Source organism: Eucyclogobius newberryi, unplaced genomic scaffold (genome assembly GCF_026437365.1).
Source record: "Eucyclogobius newberryi isolate DKJ021-1_F unplaced genomic scaffold, fEucNew1.0.hap1 SCAF_5, whole genome shotgun sequence".
Classification (NCBI taxonomy): Eukaryota; Metazoa; Chordata; class Actinopteri; order Gobiiformes; family Gobiidae; genus Eucyclogobius; species Eucyclogobius newberryi.
In genome coordinates, this window is record NW_027316167.1 from 31,276,049 (window position 1) to 31,302,803 (window position 26,755).

At 41.9% G+C, this 26,755-nt stretch overlaps 1 protein-coding gene and 1 long non-coding RNA gene across 2 annotated transcripts in view; both read left to right on the top strand.

Moving 5' to 3' along the window:
- efl1 (elongation factor like GTPase 1) overlaps positions 1-18,027 on the top strand; it is a 148,970-nt gene extending 130,943 nt beyond the window's left edge. Inside the window, exons 21-22 of the mRNA XM_072465005.1 lie at positions 5,407-5,591; positions 17,837-18,027. Coding sequence (XP_072321106.1) covers positions 5,407-5,591; positions 17,837-18,025 — 374 coding nt within the window. The 3' untranslated portion in view covers positions 18,026-18,027. The remainder of the gene's footprint in view (positions 1-5,406; positions 5,592-17,836) is intronic.
- The window catches only part of LOC140381380 (uncharacterized), a 355,558-nt gene that overhangs the window by 166,166 nt on the left and 162,637 nt on the right, over positions 1-26,755 (top strand). The window lies entirely within an intron of this gene.

The window sequence follows — 26,755 nt, forward strand, 5'->3', positions numbered from 1 at the left end:
GGTTCAGATGAACACCCAGGTACTTGTATGAGTCACTCTCTCAATGTCCCGTCCCTGGATGTTCACTGGTGAGGGGGCAGTGGGGTGGCGTCTGCGGAAATCCCCGCGTTGATGAGGAGGTGGTTCCGCTGACACCAGTCCACAAAGTCCTGCGCCAGTCCTCTGTACTCCTCATCATCGTCGTCCGTGATGAGTCCGATGATGGCAGAGTCGTCAGAGAACTTCTGCAGGACACAGCTGTCCGTGTCATGTCTGAAGTCTGCAGTGTAAAGGGTGAAGAGAAAGGGCGCGAGGACAGTGCCCTGGGGCGCCCCCACACTGCAGGTCCGAGTGTCAGACACACAGTTCCGGGCTCTCACAAACTGGGGTCGGTCTGTGAGGTAGTCCAGGATCCACTCTGCCAGGTCATACTCCACACCAGCCGTCTCCAGCTTGTCCCTCAGGAGCAGCAGCTGGATGGTGTTGAAGGCGCTGGAGAGATCGAAGAACAGAATCCTCACAGAGCTGCCAGGCTTTTCCAGGTGAGAGAGAGAGCGGTGCAGCAGGGAGATGACGGCGTCCTCCACTCCGATGCCAGACCGATATGCAAACTGCAGCGGGTCCATGGCTGAGCTCACGGTGGAGCGGAGGTGGTCCAGGACCAGCCGCTCCAGTGTCTTCATCAGGTGGGACGTGAGAGCCACTGGCCTGAAGCTGTTGAGGTCTTTGGGGCGCGGTGTCTTAGGCACAGGTACCAGACAGGAGGTCTTCCAGACCTGTGGTACCACCCTCAGCTTCAGGCTCATGTAAATGTCATTGGCTGTACATTCACGTCTTGTGGGTAATGACTTTTCTGAAAACTCAGATGTGAATGAAATAAAGCCTCAGATAAGTAGTCCTGGATAGATACTGTTCCAGCGAACAGACACGCCGCAGCAGCAGCAGTGTGTCCTGCAGCGCCCCCTCTGCAGTGGAGGAGGGAGCGTGCAGTAAAGACATTGTTGCTGTTGCTTTTCATTATTAGTCATTAATCGTCAATGTTAATGCTGATTAAAAAAAACAGCTAATAATTAGGCAAACAGTCTGATTTTGTCATTAAGTGCTGCTTTTACAATATAATCCATGTTGTCACATAATATGGCACTCTGTTTGATACGAATTGTCAGTCATTTAGTGTTTCATATATTGTTTTATATGATTATTGCTTCATCAGATTTATATCTGACATTGTGACGTCCTCTGGCACTTGGCGCTAAATAGCAATCATTTCCCTGAAAGGCGCCTCCTTATTTGATAAAACATAGAATGAACAAAAAATCTCCTTGGACGTAGCGCTGACAACAGAGCAGATCAATAGCACTTTACAGTCCAGACACTGGTGTTCAGAGCAGATGAGCCGAGCTGGAGTCAGATGTCCGATCATGTGACCTGACTGAGGATGACATCACCGGGTTCAAATGGTTTCCTGACAGTGACCATGACATCATCTTTACATCATTACATGCATTCATCACTGACAGACCCTATTTCCCCCTCATTTATGAACAAAAGAGGTGACGCGATGGTCGTATGTCGTCATTATGATCAATATGTATTGTATTACAACTGATGTGAACATTGCATAGATCATAATGTTCATAGTTACATCGACATTCATTTGTTATCGGCCCATAACCAGACAAATAACGGATACCAGTTCATCGCTCTTTTTTTTCACATTTACAAACATTTTTAACCTATATGTTGTCCCCAGTGCATCTATATTTGTTTAAAAGTCCTGTGTTTAGTGAGAAAAGACCTGCTATAGGTGTCTTCTGTTCCGTCGGGTACATGAGGCGCTTCATGCCGCTGTATAGGCCCTTAAAGGCAAAAGTTCAGGTGTTTCATTAAAATCACATTCATCTTTGCACCGTGGGACGCAATATCACACATATTATTACATCATAGTGGTAAAAAACGATCTGCCTTTTTACCTTTTGTGCTTTTTACTTAATTACTTACTTTACTTACTTTAAGGCGGAAAAATAAAGCGTTAAATCAGTCCAGACTACATTTTAATGAATATATTTATGTAATTTATAATGTATTTAATTAATCTTTACTTTATCTTGATCTGTGCTCTACAAATAAATGTGCATGTATTGTTAAAAACCCATCCCTAGGTTACGGTGCCTTATGTGCATCCGATTTGTTTTCTTCTTTACATTTTTTTTTTCATTTTCTTAATTTTCTTTGTGCCATTTACAAATCGAAATACATGAAAAACTTTTGGGATTGGAAGGGAATCTGGATTAAAACATATCTTGGTGTAGGTTAAGAGTTACTTTGTTTAAATGAACTAAACTGTGTTGAATAAAACTATATTTAAGGCCAAACATTTGAGTTTTAGTCACAGTCCACTATTGGTCGTGCTAACCCTACAAGTTTAAAATAAAGACTCTTTGTTTCACTTCTTTGCCTGGAGATATTTGCTACAAACTTGTATTGAATTGTCCCGCTCCGAAACGTGATTAATAGTTGCTGGTTAAAATCTTTACCGTCCCTCGCTGCTGCTGCATCTATTACGGATATACATTCAGAGCGTTTCCTGGTTTGCCCTTTCTGCTCCTGTATCGACGAATCCTCCCTAAACGGTGGCGCTGTGTAAGTCATTAGGCTGAAAAGGAGGCCCGAAATGGCATTTAGCTTTTAGCATGTTGGTAAACAAAGTCCCCCCGCCCGCCCCCCCACGCTCGTATCGGCCACAGCAGCTCGTTAAACTCACGACCGATCCGTCAGACGAATCTAAGCAGACGCCTCGAGGGTGAGAAATTCACCCGCAAACTTTAACAGGCTTTTAATTCAGACAGAGAGCGACTGAGTGAGACGTGAGATGCTTCTAATTAGACCTTGGGATAATGGAAAAACACCATAATGTGTAATATAATTGCAAAAAGATTAAGCAACGTTTGATTGACTGTTGTTGTTGTTGTTGTTGTTGTTGTTGTTGTTGTTATTCACAATGTTAAACTGATATAAAGTCTGTAGAGCCAGAATAAACTCAAGACAAAGGGATAAAAGGTGGTGCGTGCAGGATTGGGTGAAGATGAGGGAAGGGGACGAGCCAGGGTCAAAGGTCACACCGTTCATTCAGGTGAACTAAACGTTGGATATTGTTGATGGGGAAAGTTGGAGGAACCAGAGGATAGTGTCACCAAGTTTCAATACCGACAGTGGTGGAAGAAGTACTGAAGTAAAAGTACAGATACTGGGGCAAAAAAATTTGCAAGTAAAAGTATCACATATAAATATCTACTTAAAATGCCTCTGACAGGTCGGATGACTCATTGAGCTAAGATGCAGTTAAGAGAAATATATTTTGAATTTCACTTCCTGTTTGTAATTGATGACATCACACTAGGAAATTACCCAACAAACACTGGGCAAAAACTCATCAAATGTCACAATTTTTTTAATCGACAAATACAAATATATGACAGTGATTTTAATTAGTTGAATTCATGTTTAGAGTTTGTTTTTGTTTTTTAATTAAATTTGTGTTAATGTGTTACTGTGTTTCTTTCTAAAATATGCATAAACTTTGACTAGTGGTGTGATGTCACTTGCTGTCATTTTTCAACATATAATGTATATGTACAACAAGTATAAATACACCAAAAAAGTCAAAATTAGAACATTCTAAAAACCTGTCATAGGCACTTTAAGTATGTGTGTTGAAAAAAGGCAAAGTATCTCATGCAGATTTCTGACTATTGAAGAATAAAATGTGGTGATCTTTATAAAGAATTGTCCTGATTGTTGAACGTTTTATTTTTGTTTGCTCAAAGTCAGGACTTGAACACAAAACTTGAATGCAGAATGTCACCATGAACGTGTTTAATAACCACACAGAAAGTACTTTTCACTTTTCAGTCCTTCTAAAGGAAGTAGTGCTGTTGAAAGTACAGATATCTGCTCTATAGAAATAATCCACAAATACAGACACCTAAATATCATACTTGAAAACAGTACTTTTACTTTTATACTTGGTTACTTTTCACCACTGGATACCAACATCAATACTAATACCTGATCCCTGACCCTAACAAATACCAGGATACTTTCCTTAAAACTACAGAATTACTACTTCAACATATTATCAAACCTCTCTAAAAGAAGTTGTTAATAATATGCTAATAACATACATTATACACCCATTACAGTAACTATACAACTGCAAAACATTGTAAAATAAACTCTGAAGTCCTATCTTAAAAATGAGGTATCGCATGTCAATATTCACTGGGTTGAAGAGTAAAATTATGTTTGTGGAGTATCGGATCAGTATAGAAGACAGGGGATTGATACCAAATATACACAATTTTCCAATATGGGCACAGATATTGTTGCATTCCTTATAGATCATAGGGAAGCTTAGCAAAAAAGTTGTTAAAAAAGTCCCAGATAAAAATAAATCTCATTTGAATAGCTTTAAAATGATCTGAGATTGCCAAATGTCTTTATGGATTTCTATTAAATTCGATCTATAAATAAGCCATTTAGATTAACAATAGAGCAATGAAAATGTGTGTATTTAAGTATATTTAAGTTTTGTCTTTTAAAGCTTATGTGTAAGTATTCCAGGTGTTTACTCAGGGCAGTGGGCTCCATCACACGAGGAGCTTCTGATGTGAAAATGTCCTTCAGGCGCTCCTCTTTCCCTGAGGGCGCTGAGCTTTGAATCTGTTTAAATCCTGAGCTGAACCAGGACGTGGACTGGACTGTGAATAAACTTTAAGCAGTTTCAAAGAGGATGTTTTAAGCCCGTTCTTTAGACTCTCTTAACATGGCAGGAAGCTGGTTCCGTAACACAGGAAGCTTGGTTACTAAAAGATGTTTTTCTCTCAAATGCCGACGCCCCTCCATGTGTTTAAAACGTGCTCTGATTCATTTGCAAATCTCATCGCGATCTCAATCATCCAGAATCGGTCAATGAAGCTAAATCTGTCCTATTGTCAGAGATGCACAAACAGATAATGTTGTCACAGTTTTAATTACAGATAGGGATGTCAAGATTATTAGGTCAATCGTTAATCATGATTATTCAGGTCACAATGTAATCGTAAGAGCCACACAAAAAAGAATGATTGTGACCATTTTAGAAGCAATGTTAAGTATTTTTAGTCCCAAAAAATTGACCTAAATGTAAACAACTTTTTTATCTGGCTGTTTTTGCCATATTTGCCTTTACTTTGTCTTTCAGAAAGTTCACTGTTGTTCGGTCACAGTCTGAATAATCGTGAATCACTGTTAAATCATGATGTTTTTTCTCACAATAATCGTAACACTAAAATGTGATATCGTGACGGACTAAATTAGATGTGTAAACAAGATGTGTTTAATTCCGTATGTAATTCCCCTGACGGCGTGCGGTGTGTTTCTCCCCAGGGCGGGTGTACGGCGTGCTGGGGAAGCGAGAGGGCCGCGTGGTGCAGGAGGAGATGAAGGAGGGCACGGACATGTTCAGCATCAAGGCCATTCTGCCCGTCGCCGAGAGCTTTGGCTTTGCAGAAGAGATCCGCAAAAGGACCAGCGGCTTGGCCAGTCCCCAGCTCGTCTTCAGCCACTGGGAGGTCAGTGCTGGAGCGCTCGTGTTCGGTCATTCTTTACACGTCTTTCACCCGTCAGTGTCGGAATAGGTTTATTTAGGGCAGGCATGTCCAAACTAGGGCCCGGGGGCCAAATGCGGCCCTCAGACCAATTTTTGTTGGCCCTCCAGCTTCCTGCTATGTCGGCCCAAACAACAAAAACTACCGTATTTTCCGCACTGTAAAGCGCACGTAAAAGTCTTTAACGTCCTCAAAAGCCGTCCGTGCGCTTAATAGTCCGGTGCGCATAATATATGGTTTATTTCTGGTTCTGCTTACTGACCGCGAAGATATTTTGTGTGGTACATGGTGTATAAAGGAGATTCGGGACATGAGACGCGATGCGCGACTAGAGTTACAGTACTCCGGAACCGGAAGTCCCAACAACATATTTGCTGCCTAGAGACCATTGGAACTCTTATATTATGCGCTTACGGGCTAAACTATCAGTCAACTGTGGGAATCAAAAGGCCGGAATCATCACTGAACTGCCGCGTGGGTCCGAGATGCGGGATCACACTGACCAAAGAGATTTTAGCACGGAGCACTATCGGCGCTTTGGCTGCTTTTACCATTATGCGCCCCAGCAGACATTAAACCGGGACACGGGATGTAAACAATCGGGGCTGTCCCAGGTAAATCGGGACGTCTAGTCATAGCTATGCGGGATGTACTTCGGCGCTTTTGAAGGATTTGATGACGAGGAATGAACTGAAAAAGTGAGTGTATTGTGTTGTATTTTACGTGTTGCAACTGAACGAGGCTGGGAGTTGTGAATACGCTAACGTGTCTTTTAGCGGTAGCAGAGTGTGTTCTGTGTTTGTATTTTACGTGTTTTACTGTGAAATTGGGAAAATTCAGGCATATTGATGTTATACCGACCTAATATTAATGTTCTAGGTCTAATTAAAGGTGTGGAAGCTCATCGCAATTACGTCAAATGCAAAATTTCGAATGATTCACTTTGTCATTCAACAAATTCGACATTGACAAGTTGTTTGTGGCCCTCTGCCCCGTTTAAGTTTCAAAATGCGGCCCTTGGTGAAAAAAGTTTGGACACCCCTGATTTAGGGAAACTCATAATATTAGAGGCCTTTGAACCAGTGGTTTCTTCTCATTAAATCTTAGTTATACGTGTTATTTGAAACTATGAATGTGAGTTTTATGGAATTGTTTGGAATTAAAGACGCACGGTAAGTCACATTTGTCCATTAGGGGCAATGTAGAGTCATGAATTCTGTTACATTGACCATAATATAGATAACGACAGCCAAAGGAACCGTATGTAAGTCAGTTTAATCAATATTCAGGATTATTCAGGTCACAATATACCAAAAAATATAATTGTGACGAATCAAAATTAACAAAATTAAGTATTTTTAATTCAATCTATCGTCCAAAAATAGACCTAAATGTAAATAACTTTTTTATCTGGCTGTTTTTGTCACGTTTAACTTGGTTTTGTCTTTCAGAAAGTTCCGTTTGGTAAAGCCAGTCACAAACTCGAGGAATAGTAATGTGTGAAAGAAAATCGTGATGTTTTTTCTCACAATAATCGTAACACTAAACTTTGATACCCCATTTTTGTTTATGTCTACGCCTAAATCCAGTGGGTTGGAACCTGCAGCAATCCTGAATCAGTGCTGGTGCAGCCTGTGAAAAATGTTTCCTCCCACTTTCTGCAGGTTAAGGCTCTGGAAACACAGGTTCAGTTGTGATTGTAGTTCCTTTTTTGGAGCAGTTAGAGTAGAGACTCCACACGGTTCCATTAAAGTTGACATATTATGCATTCTTCTAGCTTTATTTATGCTTTTAATGTGGCTTTAATACACTTTGGTCATCTCCGGTTCACATTTATTATCTTAGGACAATGTTTGTATTTGGTACACAATTTTAAAATGACACCTCTGTTTCCAATTCAGTGTTTAGCCTTTGGATCGCCCTTTGCTGTCACCGGTGGCAACGGACAATGAAAACATGAATAAACGAAGCTCTTAGGCAACGTGACGGCAATGCAAATAGAGCCGAGCATTCGCTGTGAACTCAGTTTGACCACAAAACGGGTCCAGAGGTGGTTTATGGATTTAAAATTCCACGCAATGATCCGTGAATATCCAAGATCCAATTAGACAAACATGAATGAAACAACATTTTCCAGGTATGTTTTTGATAAGGGGACAATAATATCACATGGTTAAAAGCTCTTTCAAATAATAATTTTGCCTTTTAAAGCTGTGTTTGTCCTTATACTTCTCTATGAAAAATTGCTGAAAATAGAGATGAGTTATTGCACCAAACCAAACTATTTATCACATCGAAGACCAAGAACAAAAAAACCACACTTTTCATTGTTGCTTTGAAAGAAGAAAATTGTCACAAATTGTCTTATGTCTCAGTGGAGGAGCATGTTTTTGTATATTATCTCACTGAAGTCTAATCATTACTTCAGCTCAAAACCCAAACTTTTTAAATCCTTATTATGCCTTAAACCTTAAAATCACAGCTACCCTCTTATCTCCCTCATCCTGCGACCAATTTCAAAAAGCAATTATCCTTTTACAACGCACGGTGCGCACAACTGCTCCAGTCAGGATCAGTGGCTCTAAACCTTTTTAAAGCTTCTAATTGGGCAAAAAGCAACAGTTAGCGTAGCCTTAGCTTTTGCCTGTCGCGTGTTTTGTTTTGGGGCTTTGGTTCTGCCTTAATGAGACGTCTCTCTCTCTCTCTGGGGGGAACGGCGGAATCAAAGCGCCTTCGAGACGACATGTGCCCCGGAGACCGTTGTACCTGCCGCTTCGCCGCCTCTGCCCGCTCGCTTCGCCTCGTCTTCGGCATTGTCCCCGCCATATGCGCAGTGTCGGGGGCAGGTCAGGGGTCAGCCGTGACCGCACGGCCGAGTCTCTCGGATTTAAATGGCTGGCGTTACTTAATAGGCCCTCTGCACATTCGTCTGACAGCCCGAGCGGCCGTCGAGAGGGTTCACGTGAGGAGAGACGCCTGGGCGATATCGCTTCATTATCCCCCGACGCGCCCGACAGTCAATGCCTCTCCCAAATGCCCCTTGTAAATGACTATTATTAACTCTATGGAGACCAGAAGGATTTCTGGTGGAAAGCGCGGGGAGGCACTAGAATGCAGATGAGCGGTCGTTTTTCCCCCCCCCAAACTGTCAGGTGCTCGAAGCCTTGGCAAAATTACACATTTATCAGATGCAAAATCACCTTGAATCCTGCTGCGAGCAGGTCACAAGTCAAGTGTACTGAGTGTGCCCGTCCAGAGCTCGGATAGACGAGGATTATATAGGGATACGTAGGTCTGTACAGCTTTTTCTAAAACATCGCCTTCAGTTGTTCATTAACTCCCCCCACGCTCAATATAAAAGTACTCAGATGCCCTGAGGCGGACTGACTGAAGAGTGTTTGCCAATCTGTGGCTCTACCTCCACCACCATCATCAATCATTCACTCTCTGCAGTTATACATAAGTAGCCGTGTTAACCCTGCAGTAGAAGAGAAAAGCATATCGTTTTACCAAACTCAGTGGCCTAGATCTGATAATGCGTTTTTTCCCAAAGTGTGGGTCGCGAGATGTTTAAATTATGACTATATTGAATTTTTTTTTTAATTAAACCCATCAGTTTTGAGGAAATTGGGTCAGGTAACACAATAAACTACTAAAATAAATGCAATTAAACCACATTTTAAAAGGTTTAAAACTTGATGTTGATAAAAAATGATAACAGACACCTATTTGATGTTGCTGCGGGGGTCCCGAGTCGGTTCCATGGATACTTTGAGGGTCCCAGCATGATTAGATGGTAAGTGGTGTGAACCGTCCTCAGCAAGTGTTTTTAACCGTTTTTGTTGTTGTTTAAAAGATGCTGTGGCAGATCATGCACTGAACTATTATCAAATGGCACCAATTAGAAACAATAATATCTGTCACTGTGTTTGGCGGTTTGGCTTTTGTTAAAGTGGTCGTGGTTGTGGTTTTATGGTTCCAGAGTTGGCTCAGGGCGCTCCAAAACGTCACTTTATTACACTAAATGACTGTGTGACTTAATTGACTGAACGTGACTCTTCTGAAGTCCTGATAATCCCTCAAGGCTCACAAGTGGAAAATCAAGGTCCTAATCGACATATGGTACGTTTGTTTCAAGAGTCCTTGCATATCGCACAAGCTTTACGGATTTAAAATAAGAAGAAGATCCTTTCTTTGTCTCACAACGGGGAAGTTCCATTATTGAAAAGGCACAGTACAAGAACCGCAGTAAATCAGAAATATGCAATAAAATGAAGATGAATATTAAAAACGGGCTTCAATCCAAACATTTAACTTGTATCTCGGGGTCTTGTTCTTTGATTGAGGAGGATTATGTGTTGATATACTGTACATTGATTAAAATACAGAAATGTGTAAAAATATGTACAATATGAATGAGAAGAAATAGCAGGTGTAGTAGTCGTAGTTTATTTGGTCATTTTACAGCTTTTTTTTTACAACAAGAATGTATATAATAACTATGAGACATGACTGAATGGGTTTAGGCTGAAGTAAAAAAAAAACTTATAATACTTAACCCTATTGAACTTTAAAGCGCAGAAAAGACTCTATACATTACTCTGTACACAAACTATATACGGTACATAAATAAATAATTTCAGAGTTCTATAGCTTTCAAAAAAACTTGTTCCATATACTAACCCCTTTAACAGAAATACAGGTACTTTTTTTAAGTTAGTTCCGGTCTTAATTTGTTTTAAAATACCCGTTCTTCCAAATAAGGTTGTATTGACTCTGTGTTCAAATAACTGCTGTATAAAAGGAGGGATTATATGCCTTATACCTCACTACAGCTGTGCTCATATTGACAAGATCAAAGAATTTTAATACTTTTAAGTCAACAAAAGTGTGATTTGTTGCTGCAAAATAGTCTGCATGATTAATAATTCCAACAGCTTTCTTTTGGAGTAGAAAGTATAATGGATGTTACTTTAGTCTGTGTCCCCCGTATGTCCACACAGTCCCTTCAGTGTATTGTACCTTCTTAAAGGGGAATATATGTGCTACATTCTCCATGTAAGGACCTGTTGAGTCCTGCTCTAGAGCTTAATCAAGCCGTTGTACTCAGATTACTAACAAACTGAATATATTTGGTTCACCAGGCCAACAATTTGACGACGGGAATTTGTCGCAACGCTCCATTTCTACATCTCCAAAACCTAAAGGCGTCGTCCTTTTCTCATCGACGTGTGCGATTACCTGCCACTCAAACGCACACGTCTGAACCGTTTGAACTGCTCCTCACCCGCCGCTTCCCCCCGTCTCCTCACCCTCCGCTTCTTCCCATCTCCTCACCCTCCGCTTCCCCCCCGTCTCCTCACCCGCCGCTTCCTCCTGTCTCCTCACCCTCCGCTTCCCCCCCGTCTCCTCACCCGCCGCTTCCTCCCGTCTCCTCACCCTCAGCTTCCCCCCGTCTCCTCACCCTCCGCTTCTTCCCATCTCCTCACCCTCCGCTTCTTCCCATCTCCTCACCCTCTGCTTCCCCCCGTCTCCTCACCCTCCGCTTCTTCCCATCTCCTCACCCTCCGCTTCTTCCCGTCTCCTCACCCTCCGCTTCTTCCCATCTCCTCACCCTCCGCTTCTTCCCATCTCCTCACCCTCTGCTTCCCCCCGTCTCCTCACCCTCCGCTTCTTCCCATCTCCTCACCCTCCGCTTCTTCCCATCTCCTCACCCTCCGCTTCTTCCCGTCTCCTCACCCTCCGCTTCTTCCCGTCTCCTCACCCTCAGCTTCCTCCCGTCTCCTCACCCTCAGCTTCCTCCCGTCTCCTCACCCTCCGCTTCTTCCCGTCTCCTCACCCTCTGCTTCCCCCCGTCTCCTCACCCTCCGCTTCTTCCCATCTCCTCACCCTCCGCTTCTTCCCGTCTCCTCACCCTCCGCTTCTTCCCATCTCCTCACCCTCCGCTTCTTCCCGTCTCCTCACCCTCCGCTTCTTCCCGTCTCCTCACCCTCAGCTTCCTCCCATCTCCTCACCCTCCGCTTCCTCCCGTCTCCTCACCCTCAGCTTCCCCCCGTCTCCTCACCCTCCGCTTCCTCCCGTCTCCTCACCCTCCGCTTCTTCCCATCTCCTCACCCTCCGCTTCCTCCTGTCTCCTCACCCTCTGCTTCCCCCCGTCTCCTCACCCTCCGCTTCCTCCCGTCTCCTCACCCTCCGCTTCTTCCCGTCTCCTCACCCTCAGCTTCCCCCCGTCTCCTCACCCTCCGCTTCTTCCCGTCTCCTCACCCTCCGCTTCCCCCCGTCTCCTCACCCTCCGCTTCTTCCCGTCTCCTCACCCTCCGCTTCTTCCCGTCTCCTCACCCTCCGCTTCTTCCCGTCTCCTCACCCTCCGCTTCTTCCCATCTCCTCACCCTCCGCTTCCTCCTGTCTCCTCACCCTCTGCTTCCCCCCGTCTCCTCACCCTCTGCTTCCCCCCGTCTCCTCACCCTCCGCTTCCTCCCGTCTCCTCACCCTCCGCTTCTTCCTGTCTCCTCACCCTCGCTTCATCCCATCTCCTCCCCCCGTCTCTTCACTCTCCGCTTCCCCCCCGTCTCCTCACCCATCGCTTCCCCCCCGTCCCCTCACCCTCCGCTTCCTCCCGTCTCCTCACCTCTCATCACTCGCAGCCCGTGTCCAGCCGCATTGTCCCGGCGCCATTGTCTTTGCCTCATTAAAACCCGTCCGTCTGCCCTCCGCTCGCTCGTGTGCCATGGACCCCCACCCCCCACCCCCCCACACACCCCCCCGCCCCCACCACCGTGTCCACACCTCATTCGCCCTCATCCCCTCTCGTCCCCCCTCGTCCCGCTCCTCGGCGGCTTATATCAGCATTCCTCCCGACAACAAATTTGATATGGGCCCTGTATTGGATTAACATGAGAATGAGCCGGGACTGTGAGAGCAGGTCGGCAGCGGTTGCGTAAGGCCCGGGTTAGTGCTTCCTTTGGGATCTTTACATTAGATTTACATCAGAATGAGGGCTTTGTGCGGCGCGAGGCTGCGGCGCTGAATGAATAACGTCTCGTATCGATCGGCCCCTCGACCGGCCCCGCGTGTCACGCTGTGGGCCGCATGTTTGGCTGTACACGTCGTTTGCGTATTGTCGCATTTTTCAAATAGGCCCGACTCATTTTTTAGTCCGGTCAATGCGCCGTCTGACATCTGTTTGCAAATTTCTTTGTAAGGGTCTGATCAATATAATAGCAGGCAATTTTTATAGAAGTGTGCTCTGTCGGCAATAATAATACAGTATCGACAGTGGACAGCACAGTTAATCCATCTTCAATTAAGATTTTCATTCCCTAGTTTGACTCTGAACTGAATGTCCAGATACTTCTGCCCAGACGTTGGTCACTTAACTAGGCCAGCTCATATGTGGACAAATGATGATCAATATGCAAACTCTTTCTTTTACTCTTTAAACAGCTTTATTTTAGGTTGAACCAGACATTTGTAAAAGCACATTTAACTGCTAATAAACAGTTCAGTGCATAGAAACGTGGCAGGTCCACTATTGTACACACTGTTCTCTAACAGTAAACATCATGAAACTCCACCTCTACTGTTTCTATTGCTAAAAATAATGAAAATATAGTCAAACTTTCAATTAACATATGTTTATTTATGTCTTCATTAGCTGCTGAAGTAACACTGATTGACACAAATTCAGTACAAGACAATCACAAGTGTTTATTGTTTTATTGCCTGTAGAAATACACGTTACACTTTTCAGTCAGGGAATCATTGTTTGAAAAATCATATTTTCAAAGGTTTCAACTACTCGTCTCCATGGAGATGTTACTGCTTTGCCTGGAATGTTTCACAGTATGGCATTAAACTAATGTGTTTCCATTGCTTAAAGTAGATATTCCATAGAGATAGATGAGTTTAATGCCAAACTGTATACATCGTCCTTGTTGAAGACTTGTTCTTACATTACTGCACTTACTCTGCACAATGAATCACAACCTCGGTGTCACTTCTAAACAGCTCCTCAAACTCCAGAGGTAGAGGAAGTGCTGGTTCTTCTTCTGCGTCACTTAAAGCCTAGAGCGCCCTCTTGTGGTTGCCAGTGTGAAAATAACAAATAATATCACATATAAGTTGCACAGGATAAGTCGCACCCCGGCCAAAAAAAGTGTGACTTATCTTGAAAATACGGTAGTTCTCTATATTTGTTTAGCTTACTGGTATATTGTGACAGCCCACGATATTATTGCAAGACTTTCAACTATATCACAATACGTCTGTTATTGTTAGCTCCCTAGTATTCACTTAACTCTATTGTTCTTTAAAGTGCACTGTGTAACTTCACTGGTACAGGGTCCGCCACCTGCTTGTTCTGCCTGCTTCTTTTTTTAACGCTAAATTGATAATCCATTGCAGACCTTCTTTGCACAGTGGATTTCTGCTTTTTATTCCATCTGTGCAAAAGAACCTGGTCCCAAAATGCCAAACAGCTTTTTACCAGCAGCTGTTTTATTAAATAAGCAACAAATTGCACCTTGATGTTTTAGTCTTAGGCTCTTTTTATTGTTTTATTGTTATGTTGCTTTTAATGGCAGTTAGCAGCCAACTGAAAAGGTGCACTTATTACCACCCACTGTAGTTGTACATCTTCAAAGTATGTGTTTTATGCTATACTGTAAAAAAAAAAAAAAAAAAAAAGAATGAGAGAAAGAAAGAGAAGGGGGGAAAAGGACCTTTATTTTTTTATGTGTTAATCCTTGATGAGCACTGGATGGCATTTTCTTACCTTCTTTAAGACCTTTTATTTATTGCTCGTATAATTCATGTTTGGGAGTATGAATAAACCTGACTTACCTGAACCTTGGCCTGGTAGCGTCACCTGCTCGTCTCCACGGTGACAGATTAGTTAATTGATGGCAACAGTCCAGGCAAAGCGATAACGGACGCTCCACCAGAAAGGATACAAACCCCATACAGTGCTTTTAACACCGCGTGGAGTGGATTTAATTGACAGAATCGTTTAAGATGACTTTTTTTTTTAGATAATTATGGTTGTACTAAAAGTGGTTTCCCGGTGTGAAAATGTGCGTAGCGTTCACTGCGGTACACGTTTCTTACCTGACGTCTAACAGAGTCGCAATCTGCTGGAAATTATGTGGAGTCTGTGTTAAAAATCCCAAAGCAAATTGTTTATTGATTATGTTCTTCCTCTTTGGGCTTATCCCCTTTGTTCACCGTTGCTACAGTAAACTATTCACTGGTGATTTGGCAGTAATATTAATTAAAAAAAAAGATTAATTTGGTCAAGAAACAACAGTACAAAGCACAGCCAGCGAGGAGACAAAAACTAGTTGTCAAATGAAAGTAGGTTTGTGTATCGTACCCTTTTGTATCGTACCCTTTTGTACCGTACCCTTTTGTATCGTACCCTTTTGTATCGTACCCTCTTGTATCGTACCCTTTTGTACCGTACCCTTTTGTATCGTACCCTCTTGTATCGTACCCTCTTGTATCGTACCCTTTTGTATCGTACCCTCTTGTATCGTACCCTTTTGGACCGTACCCTCTTGTATCGTACCCTCTTGTATCGTACCCTTTTGTATCGTACCCTCTTGTATCGTACCCTTTTGTAACGTACCTTTTTGTATCGTACCCTTTTGTATCGTAACCTTTTGTACCGTACCCTTTTGTATCGTACCCTTTGGTATCGTACCCTTTTGTATCGTACCCTTTTGTATCGTACCCTCTTGTATCGTACCCTTTTGTACCATACCCTTTTGTACCGTACCCTTTTGTAACGTACCTTTTTGTATCGTACCCTTTTGTATCGTAACCTTTTGTACCGTACCCTCTTGTATCGTACCCTTTTGTATCGTACCCTCTTGTATCGTACCCTCTTGTATCGTACCCTTTTGTATCGTACCCTTTTGTATCGTACCCTTTTGTATCGTACCCTTTTGTATCGTACCCTTTTGTATCGTACCCTCTTGTATCGTACCCTTTTGTACCGTACCCTTTTGTACCGTACCCTTTTGTATCGTACCCTTTTGTATCGTACCCTCTTGTATCGTACCCTCTTGTATCGTACCCTTTTGTACCGTACGCTTTTGTATCGTACCCTCTTGTATCGTACCCTCTTGTATCGTACCCTCTTGTATCGTACCCTTTTGTATCGTACCCTTTTGTATCGTACCCTCTTGTATCGTACCCTCTTGTATCGTACCCTTTTGTATTGTACCCTCTTGTATCGTACCCTTTTGTACCGTACCCTTTTGTATCGTACCCTTTTGTATCGTACCCTTTTGTACCGTACCCTTTTGTACCGTAGCCTTTTGTACCGTACCCTTTTGTATTGTACCCTTTTGTATCGTACCCTTTTGTACCGTACCCTTTTGTACCGTACCCTCTTGTACCGTACCCTCTTGTATCGTACCCTTTTGTATTGTACCCTTTGGTATCGTACCCTTTTGTACCGTACCCTTTTGTACCGTACCCTCTTGTATCGTACCCTCTTGTATCGTACCCTTTTGTATCGTACCCTTTTGTACCGTACCCTTTTGTATCGTACCCTCTTGTATCGTACCCTTTTGTATCGTACCCTTTTGTATCGTACCCTTTTGTACCGTACCCTCTTGTATCGTACCCTTTTAGCGGCAAATTTGTCACTTTTTAAAGTCACAATTTAAGTAGACTTTTTTCAGTTTTATATATTTACCAACAGCTATTTCAGCCCAGTCCCTGTCATTATTATAGTTTCCTTGTTATTGTTTTTTTTTTTTTTTTTTTTTTTTTTTTTTTTTTTTTTTGCTGTTGCCAAAATGACATTCCACATGTATCCATCCGTCGTTTCCATTGTTGGTGTTTCACGTCCTAGATTCATAGCTTTAAATTTAAGTATACATTTTGGATTTATTTGAACTCTTCAGCACAATCTCAACGAGACATTGGATGATGATATTGAAATTTCACGGTGCGATTATCACTGCCAAAATAAAAGTGATTAACAATAATACGACGATAGACAACTATGATATTGTTGTACTTTGTCATATGTGATAACAACAACTACATCATGGATAAGTGTTGTTTTTTACTGCACAAAATGGCAATTATCTTGATTAAATCTACCAAGAACAATTATTTTTTACCTTTTTTATCGTGATAAACTACAGTATATCGTTTACTGCTGCAGCCCTAGCCTCAGTTTAACAGCTAATCCCAGCACGATTCAGATTCTTGGTACACTTATTTTAGTTCAACTTTTAAAACTCTCTTACGTGGTCGTTTTCAGTTTGATCTCCTCCGGTCACGCTCGCCTTGTTCGCATTAACTCCGCGTCAGTCCCGCTCTTCTCTAACAGACGTCCGACATCATTTACCCACTGAAGCGCTCACTGCAGTGCCCTTGAACCCCCCCCCAAAACCCAAGCCCTCCCCTGGCGTCCCCCCCTGCTGCAGTCCCATTGTGCGTGTGCATATGCTGCTCACGTGCGCTGTGTGCTGCTCGCTGTAAGCCGTTTGGCTGTTGAGGCCGCTGCGTAACCATCTGCCCCAGTGTGTGTCCCGAGCCAGGTGCAGCTACTGTAGTCCGGGGGGGGGGGCCTGTGCCACGCGGCTCCTCTGAGACCGAACAGCAGCTGGAGGAGCCGACAGCCGCTGCTCACGTTTTGTTCCGGGAATCTCAATTTCGACTGTCCGAGGGCTTAAGGGCGTCACAGGCTTGTTCAGTCACAGCTCGCATCAAAAATGTGATCGGGTGCTGCGCGTGCTGCTGGCAGAGGTTTGTGAGCCGCAGCACATATGCCAGGCGCTGTGAGTGTGATTACCGGCTCTGACAGTTTGCTGAATGGACTCCCTGTTCTTTTCCCCTCTTGGCGTTATAGTGCCCAAAAAAAAAACATAAAAAGAGGAATAATTAAGAAATACTGCTTTTGATGTAAGGAATCTCAAAATATATATCTTAATAACTTTTTATACTTGATCTTGTCTTTTTCTTTTCCTTTTTTCACTTTTTTTTTTTTAATGAAAACAGTTTGTAGTTCCCTGAATATCGTGATCGCTCTACAAATCGTTTATTTGTAGAGCACAATTCTTACTCAAGGCAATTCAAAGCGCTTCACACAACATCAAGATAATGTAAAAAAAAAAAAAAAAGTTTTGAGATAGAACTTTTTGCTTAAGCCCGTGAGACATGAACCTTCATTTGTGGTGGTCTCTCTGCAGGTGATCGGCAGCGACCCGTTCTGGGTGCCCACCACGGAGGAGGAGTACCTGCACTTCGGGGAGAAAGCCGACTCGGCGAACCAGGCACTGAAATACATGAACGCGGTCCGGCGACGCAAAGGCCTGTACGTGGAGGAGAAGATCGTGGAGCACGGGGAGAAGCAGCGGACGCTCGGGAAAAACAAGTAAAAGAAACAAAGACGAGGGATTTGAACTGTTGGCGATTCACTAAACAAGAGGCTTCACAAACATCTGCACTAAATTATACTGATACAGGCGTTATGCATAATGTCATAACCAAATCATGGCAATAAATATGAAAAGGTGCGCTTCCATGAGCCGTAAGACTGGACTGAGACACAGACAATCAGCTGTTTTCGTTGTGACGCTGTTAAAAATATATTACCTTAGCTGTTAATATTTTTGAGACTGAACCATTGACTCTTCCTTAGTAAATAATAAATTGATTATACTTGATTTTGTTTGTTGTCATTTTCTTTGAGACAATGTACATTCCCAAGACTAAAGATACAGTGTAAATCGAGGCAAGATTGACAAAGATCAGTATCTTGATAACAATATTTGGACAATATTACGTCAGTCAGACAGAAATATGTGAAAAATATCTGTGAAAGTATAAGCTGAAGTTTAAGTTTAAAGAGATGAATAAATTATACACTAAATATTGCAGAAATATCACTTTAAATCCTTATTTGGAATTTTAGAACATAATATTTATTTATTTTACATATCTTGAAGGACTGTCTATAAAAACAATATTGTCATTTAATTTATGGTTATTTATTGAGTAATATGACATTTTCTCTCAAATTTTAACTTTTCATTTTCAAGGTGAGTACAGGCTTTTTATATTATATTATCTTCATGAAGAAAACCAAAATGCTGTGAAATGTTTTGATTTAAAACAAATTGAAACGAAAAGAAAAAATGGTGTGAACATAATCCTTCGCTGATATAATCTAAGTTTTTGTTATACATGATTTTTACCATTTAAAAAACAGAACTAGTTCATTTTTGTACTTCACGAAGACTAAAATGCTCTATAATTTGATGTGGGCAGCACACAGCGATCTCATTTTGATCCAAATAGCTCCTTTAACAATATATCTGTACTGTGGCAAAACAAATGGAACTTTATTGCTTGGAAAAAGAGGGTACAGCCCCTTTAAAGTGCCTCTGACAGGTCGGACGACTTATCGAACTAAAATGCAGTTAAGATAAATGCTTGAAAAAAAATAGAAATATAAGAATAGCAATTTTTTTTGGTTTATAATTCCCCTTCCTGTTTATAATTGATGACATCACACTAGGAAATTACCCAACAAAAACTAATCTAATGTCACAATTATTTTTATTCGACAAATAAAAATATATGAGAGCAACTTTATTTTGTTGAATGAATATTTAGAGAGTCAAAAAAGTTGTTTCTTTGTGTAAATTATGCATAAACTTTGATTAGAGTGAGTGTCCCTAGTGTGATGTCACTTCCTGTCAATTTCTACAGATTTTTCAACGTTTTCTCCACAAATACCTACTCGATATGAACAGGTATAAATACACCAAATTAAGTCAAAATTAGAAAGTGGTAAAAACCTGTCGTGTGCATTGTAACTTTGAGAGCAGGAATAGCAAGATATTATGAAGTTCTCTCTGGACAGGTCAAAATCACATGTACAGCTTTGTGACAGGACAGGTCCAGGCATGTCTGCTCCGGGACTGCTGCTGTCTTTGAGCTGATAATGACATGGTTCTGACCTCCTCCTCCTCCTCCTCCTCCTCCTCCTCCTCCTCCTCCTCCTCCTCCTCCTCCTCCTCCTCCTCCTCCTCCCCCTCCTCCTCCCCCTCCTCCTCCTCCTCGTGCGTAACCTGATCCTCGCACCGTCCCTCTCATGAGGCTGGAGCTGGAGAAACGTGAGCCCAGGACACACAATCAAAGCTGGGGGGAGCTGATGGACGAGAGCCCCTGTGTCCATCCATCACAGTGTGGGCCTCCTGCAGCTGCACCCCTCACAGCTCCACCCCTCACAGCTCCACCCCTCACAGCTCCACCCCTCACAGCTCCACCCCTCACAAGGCCAAAGTGCAGCATAATATTAGACGAGTATCTTAAGAGTACTCTGGAACGTATATGAACCTCAGGATTGTGTCGACACGCTATAGGTTGACGATATATTGTAATGTAAATAATATCGTACTTGGGCCTCAGAACTCGTGGTTCAACTCGGTCTAAAAAGGACATGGCGCTCCATACTGATGTTGTGTCAGGTCAGGTTTAATTGCAGTTTTGACCACACTGTTCTTTCACAACTTTGCACCTTGACACTTTTACACCTTTACACCGTGAAAACTAAAACAGAAAAAAGACAGAAAAATGTATCAGCTATGATAAATTACAAACAGTACAAAATAAACATTCACAAGGATATTTACCGTGTTCGCCAACATATGACCATTGGTAGTTAAGTGGTTTTCTGGCAGACGTTTGTCTTTCTCTCTTCTCTCTAACCAGTCTTTTCTTTTACCATTCTGTTTCACGGCTTCTCTCTCTCTCTCTCTCTCCCGGTCTCTGTATTTTTACTTCCGGGGCGACGCCCGTGGTCACATGAAAACTTACACCGGTAAATATTAACTTAAATAAATAAACAAATAAATAACAAACAATTACAATGTAGAAAAAGCTTCAGTTGTAGTCATCTGGACTCAGTTAGAAAAAATAGACGTTTCGACTCTCATCCAAGAGTCATTGTCAAACAATTACAATGATGCTTGGGTCAATTTGGTGAGAAACTCTTATGAAAATAAAATGTTTGAGGAGGACTCTTAGTTGCCATAGTAACGCATACTGACAAAATAGCGTCAGCTACACCTGCCATGGACACAGTGAATACCTTTGGAATGTACTTTTGGCAGCAGGAAAGAAGACCATAACTAAGAAATGGATGACACAAAACCCCCAACGATCAAGGACTGGGCTGGTTTAATAACAGATATGAGACAAATGGAAGAAATGACATTCAAACTTACAAATTTGACCAACTCTGGACCAAATGAGTCTTTTTGATTTTAATGTGTAGTTGATGTCCATATGTATTCATTTTTTTTATAATTTGCTGTTTGTTTTTGTGTTTTATGTTGGATCTTTTTGAAATATTTTAAAAGAATGATAATCAGATACATGCAATGTATCTATGCACCTATGCAAACGTTTAATATTGAGTATATATTTTGAATATCGTTATTGTTGTATTCAGAGAGCAACAAGTGGCAAACAGTACTTTACATGTAGTTTTTTTGGAGTCTAGATTGAACTGAAATGACTCACTGTTTCCGCCAAAGATTCTCATGATTATTCATTTTTACTTCTTTCCATTATATTCCGACCTAAATAGTCACAATAATCAATGAACTGAACAATCTTGACATCTGTGCAGCAGATTATCACGATTATGCACTTTTGTTTACTTTTCAACGTTGTTAATGTATATCTGTCGACGTTTTAGCTCTGCTGCCAAAAAAACTTGTCATATTTTGTCAATAACCTCTACTTTTTCACGGTTCTATATTTTAGAAACAAATCTTTACATAAAATCATATTAAACACTAGATTTTTTTCCCCTCAAACAACCCATTTAACCAAAGAAACACGTGCACACGGTTTAAAACATTTCAGATCGACTGCAGAATCTGATTATTAGTGAAATAATGTTAAATAAATGTCAATATAAGTGAAATAATGTTAAATAAATGTCAATATAAGTGAAATAATGTTAAATAAATGTCAATATAAGTGAAATAATGTTAAATAAATGTCAATATAAGTGAAATAATGTTAAATAAATGTCAATATAAGTGAAATAATGTTAAATAAATGTCAATATAAGTGAAATAATGTTGAATAAATGTCAATATAAGTGAAATAATGTTAAATAAATGTCAATATAAGTGAAATAATGTTGAATAAATGTCAATATAAGTGAAATAATGTTGAATAAATGTCAATATAAGTGAAATAATGTTAATAAATGTCAATATAAGTGGAATAATGTTAATAAATGTCAATATAAGTGAAATAATGTTAAATAAATGTCAATATAAGTGAAATAATGTTAAATAAATGTCAATATAAGTGAAATAATGTTGAATAAATGTCAATATAAGTGAAATAATGTTGAATAAATGTCAATATAAGTGAAATAATGTTGAATAAATGTCAATATAAGTGGAATAATGTTAATAAATGTCAATATAAGTGAAATAATGTTAAATAAATGTCAATATAAGTGAAATAATGTTAAATAAATGTCAATATAAGTGAAATAATGTTGAATAAATGTCAATATAAGTGAAATAATGTTGAATAAATGTCAATATAAGTGAAATAATGTTGAATAAATGTCAATATAAGTGAAATAATGTTAATAAATGTCAATACAATTGGAATAATGTTAATAAATGTCAATATAAGTGAAATAATGTTAAATAAATGTCAATATAAGTGAAATAATGTTAAATAAATGTCAATATAAGTGAAATAATGTTGAATAAATGTCAATATAAGTGAAATAATGTTGAATAAATGTCAATATAAGTGAAATAATGTTAATAAATGTCAATATAAGTGAAATAATGTTAATAAATGTCAATATAAGTGAAATAATGTTAAATAAATGTCAATATAAGTGAAATAATGTTAAATAAATGTCAATATAAGTGAAATAATGTTGAATAAATGTCAATATAAGTGAAATAATGTTAAATAAATGTCAATATAAGTGAAATAATGTTGAATAAATGTCAATATAAGTGAAATAATGTTGAATAAATGTCCATATGCTTAGCGAGGTCACAGTTAACTCAAAAAACACCTACGAGTCCACTAAACATAAGTCACGACTCACCACCTCTGCTCAAGGCCGGGGGTCAGAGGTCACACACACACAGCTGGGACAGACACGCCCCCAGGAAGTAGGGGAGAGCCCCCTCTTCCTCACCCCCCTCACCCCCTCGTTACTCCCTCTTTCCCGTTTCCTGATCACACCTGCCATCTTTGTTTCACTGGAGCTGAGCCTAATGAACGCATCGATTAAACGGTGAGAACGTTTTTGTGATGCCGGGAAGAAAAGAGGAAAAAATAAGGAAGAATAAGTAGGAAAAGAAAAAGAACGGAATCGAAATAAACTAAAGTGGTGTAAATGAAAGAGCATGAAACGTTATGACACAGGAAGGAAGGAAAGAGCTGGAGAAAAGAAGGGAAAGAAATGTCAATAAAACAAATCAATAAAAGTGGTGTAATGAAAGAACATGAACTGAATATGTTTATGTTGTTTATTTTCTTAAAAGAAAGGAAAAAGAGAGGATGAAAATAAATGTAAACAAAGCAAATAATTATACTTTTTAAGTTAAAAGTAGACAAAAACAAAACATAAATATTGTGTCTACACCTGATACGTTCTGTTAAGTGGAATAATGTGGATGTTTTTTGGACTTTTTCTTTTCGTGTTTTTGCTCTCTCTTTCTCTCGTTCCCTCTCTCTCTCCCCCTCTTCCCCCCTCTCTCTCTGGTCTATCTCTCTCCCTCTCTCTCTCTCTCTGGTCTATCTCTCTCCCTCTCTCTCTCTGGTCTTTCTCTCTTTCCCTCTCTCTCTCCCCTCTCTCTCTCTGGTCTATCTCTCTCCCTCTCTCTCTCTCTCTGGTCTATCTCTCTCCCTCTCTCTCTCTCTCCCCTCTCTCTCTCTGGTCTTTCTCTCTCCCTCTCTCTCTCTCTGGTCTTTCTCTCTCCCTCTCTCTCTCTCTGGTCTATCTCTCTCCCTCTCTCTCTCTCTGGTCTATCTCTCTCCCTCTCTCTCTCTGGTCTATCTCTCTCCCTCTCTCTCTCTGGTCTATCTCTCTCCCTCTCTCGCTCTGGTCTATCTCTCTCCCTCTCTCTCTCTCTCCCCTCTCTCTCTCTGGTCTTTCTCTCTCCCTCTCTCTCTCTCTGGTCTATCTCTCTCCCTCTCTCTCTCTCTGGTCTATCTCTCCCCCTCTCTCTCTCTGGTCTATCTCTCTCCCTCTCTCGCTCTGGTCTTTCTCTCTTTCCCTCTCTCTCTCTGGTCTATCTCTCTCCCTCTCTCTCTCTCTCCCCTCTCTCTCTCTGGTCTTTCTCTCTCCCTCTCTCTCTCTCTGGTCTTTCTCTCTCCCTCTCTCTCTCTCTGGTCTATCTCTCTCCCCTCTCTCTCTCTGGTCTATCTCTCTCCCTCTCTCTCTCTGGTCTATCTCTCTCCCTCTCTCTCTCTGGTCTTTCTCTCTCCCCCTCTCTCTCTCTGGTCTTTCTCTCTCCCCCTCTCTCTCTCTGGTCTATCTCTCTCCCTCTCTCTCTCTGGTCTTTCTCTCTTTCCCTCTCTCTCTCCCCTCTCTCTCTCTGGTCTATCTCTCTCCCTCTCTCTCTCTGGTCTTTCTCTCTCCCTCTCTCTCTCTGGTCTTTCTCTCTCCCCCTCTCTCTCTCTGGTCTATCTCTCTCCCTCTCTCTCTCTGGTCTTTCTCTCTTTCCCTCTCTCTCTCCCCTCTCTCTCTCTGGTCTATCTCTCTCCCTCTCTCTCTCTGGTCTTTCTCTCTCCCCCTCTCTCTCTCTGGTCTATCTCTCTCCCTCTCTCTCTCTGGTCTTTCTCTCTTTCCCTCTCTCTCTCCCCTCTCTCTCTCTGGTCTATCTCTCTCCCTCTCTCTCTCTGGTCTATCTCTCTCCCTCTCTCTCTCTGGTCTTTCTCTCTCCCCCTCTCTCTCTCTGGTCTATCTCTCTCCCTCTCTCTCTCTGGTCTTTCTCTCTCCCCCTCTCTCTCTCTGGTCTATCTCTCTCCCTCTCTCTCTCTGGTCTTTCTCTCTTTCCCTCTCTCTCTCCCCTCTCTCTCTGGTCTATCTCTCTCCCTCTCTCGCTCTGGTCTTTCTCTCTTTCCCTCTCTCTCTCCCCTCTCTCTCTCTGGTCTATCTCTCTCCCTCTCTCTCTCTGGTCTTTCTCTCTCCCCCTCTCTCTCTCTGGTCTATCTCTCTCCCTCTCTCTCTCTGGTCTTTCTCTCTCCCCCTCTCTCTCTCTGGTCTATCTCTCTCCCTCTCTCTCTCTGGTCTTTCTCTCTTTCCCTCTCTCTCTCCCCTCTCTCTCTCTGGTCTATCTCTCTCCCTCTCTCTCTCTGGTCTTTCTCTCTTTCCCTCTCTCTCTCCCCTCTCTCTCTCTGGTCTTTCTCTCTCCCCCTCTCTCTCTCTGGTCTATCTCTCTCCCTCTCTCTCTCTGGTCTTTCTCTCTCCCCCTCTCTCTCTCTGGTCTATCTCTCTCCCTCTCTCTCTCTGGTCTTTCTCTCTTTCCCTCTCTCTCTCCCCTCTCTCTCTGGTCTATCTCTCTCCCTCTCTCGCTCTGGTCTTTCTCTCTTTCCCTCTCTCTCTCCCCCTCTCTCTCTCTGGTCTATCTCTCTCCCTCTCTCTCTCTGGTCTTTCTCTCTTTCCCTCTCTCTCTCCCCTCTCTCTCTGGTCTATCTCTCTCCCTCTCTCGCTCTGGTCTTTCTCTCTTTCCCTCTCTCTCCCCTCTCTCTCTCTGGTCTATCTCTCTCCCTCTCTCTCTCTGGTCTTTCTCTCTCCCCCTCTCTCTCTCTGGTCTATCTCTCTCCCTCTCTCTCTCTGGTCTTTCTCTCTCCCCCTCTCTCTCTCTGGTCTATCTCTCTCCCTCTCTCTCTCTGGTCTTTCTCTCTTTCCCTCTCTCTCTCCCCTCTCTCTCTCTGGTCTATCTCTCTCCCTCTCTCTCTCTGGTCTTTCTCTCTTTCCCTCTCTCTCTCCCCTCTCTCTCTCTGGTCTATCTCTCTCCCTCTCTCTCTCTGGTCTTTCTCTCTCCCCCTCTCTCTCTCTGGTCTATCTCTCTCCCTCTCTCTCTCTGGTCTTTCTCTCTTTCCCTCTCTCTCTCCCCTCTCTCTCTCTGGTCTATCTCTCTCCCTCTCTCTCTCTGGTCTTTCTCTCTTTCCCTCTCTCTCTCCCCTCTCTCTCTCTGGTCTATCTCTCTCCCTCTCTCTCTCTGGTCTATCTCTCTCCCTCTCTCTCTCTGGTCTTTCTCTCTCCCCCTCTCTCTCTCTGGTCTATCTCTCTCCCTCTCTCTCTCTGGTCTTTCTCTCTTTCCCTCTCTCTCCCCCCTCTCTCTCTCTCCCTCTGTTTGCCATGCGCTCACCTTGTGTGTTGTTCTCGTTCTTATGCGGCTCATTTAGGAGTCAGACAAGTGTGAAGAAGTGAGGCCTGAGGAAAGACCACTCCCTCGGCGCTCACTCCAACACAAAACCAAAACACTTCGTCGAAACATCGCTGTTTCGACCTGATCAGAGGTGGGTAGTAGTGCGGTACTTTTTGTCTGTAAGTAGTTCAATTCAGCTCAGTTTTCCAACACAATACTTTTACTTCTACTTGAGTATATAATTTACAGTCTAACGCTTACTTAATTAACACATTTTTATTTTATGGGAGCCAGCATGTGTACTATTTACTCCATTACAGTTTTAACAGGACTAAAAAGTACATTGTTTACGTTTGAGACAGCTTGGAAAAGGCTGAGGCGATATTTTTGCACGTTCATAGTTTGAGCTGACAAACAGAACAGTTATGAAAAGAAATATGAAATCAATTCAGTTGCACAAATCTAGCAACTTTTTACACTTTATCAGCTCTCAAAATCGGTATGAAATACTTTTTACTCTTAAAGTACATTTTTCCACAGGTACTTATACTTTTATTTTTTGTTTTTTTGCCCCTGTAGCTATACTTGTTCTTAATTAACATACATGAATACTCCTACCACTACTGGGTTTCAGATCAGTACCTTCAGATTGAAAATCAGATCCGGATGGCAGTCGAACATCTCAATTTCAAAACACTGTCTTTAAGTGAAAAAAATACTGCC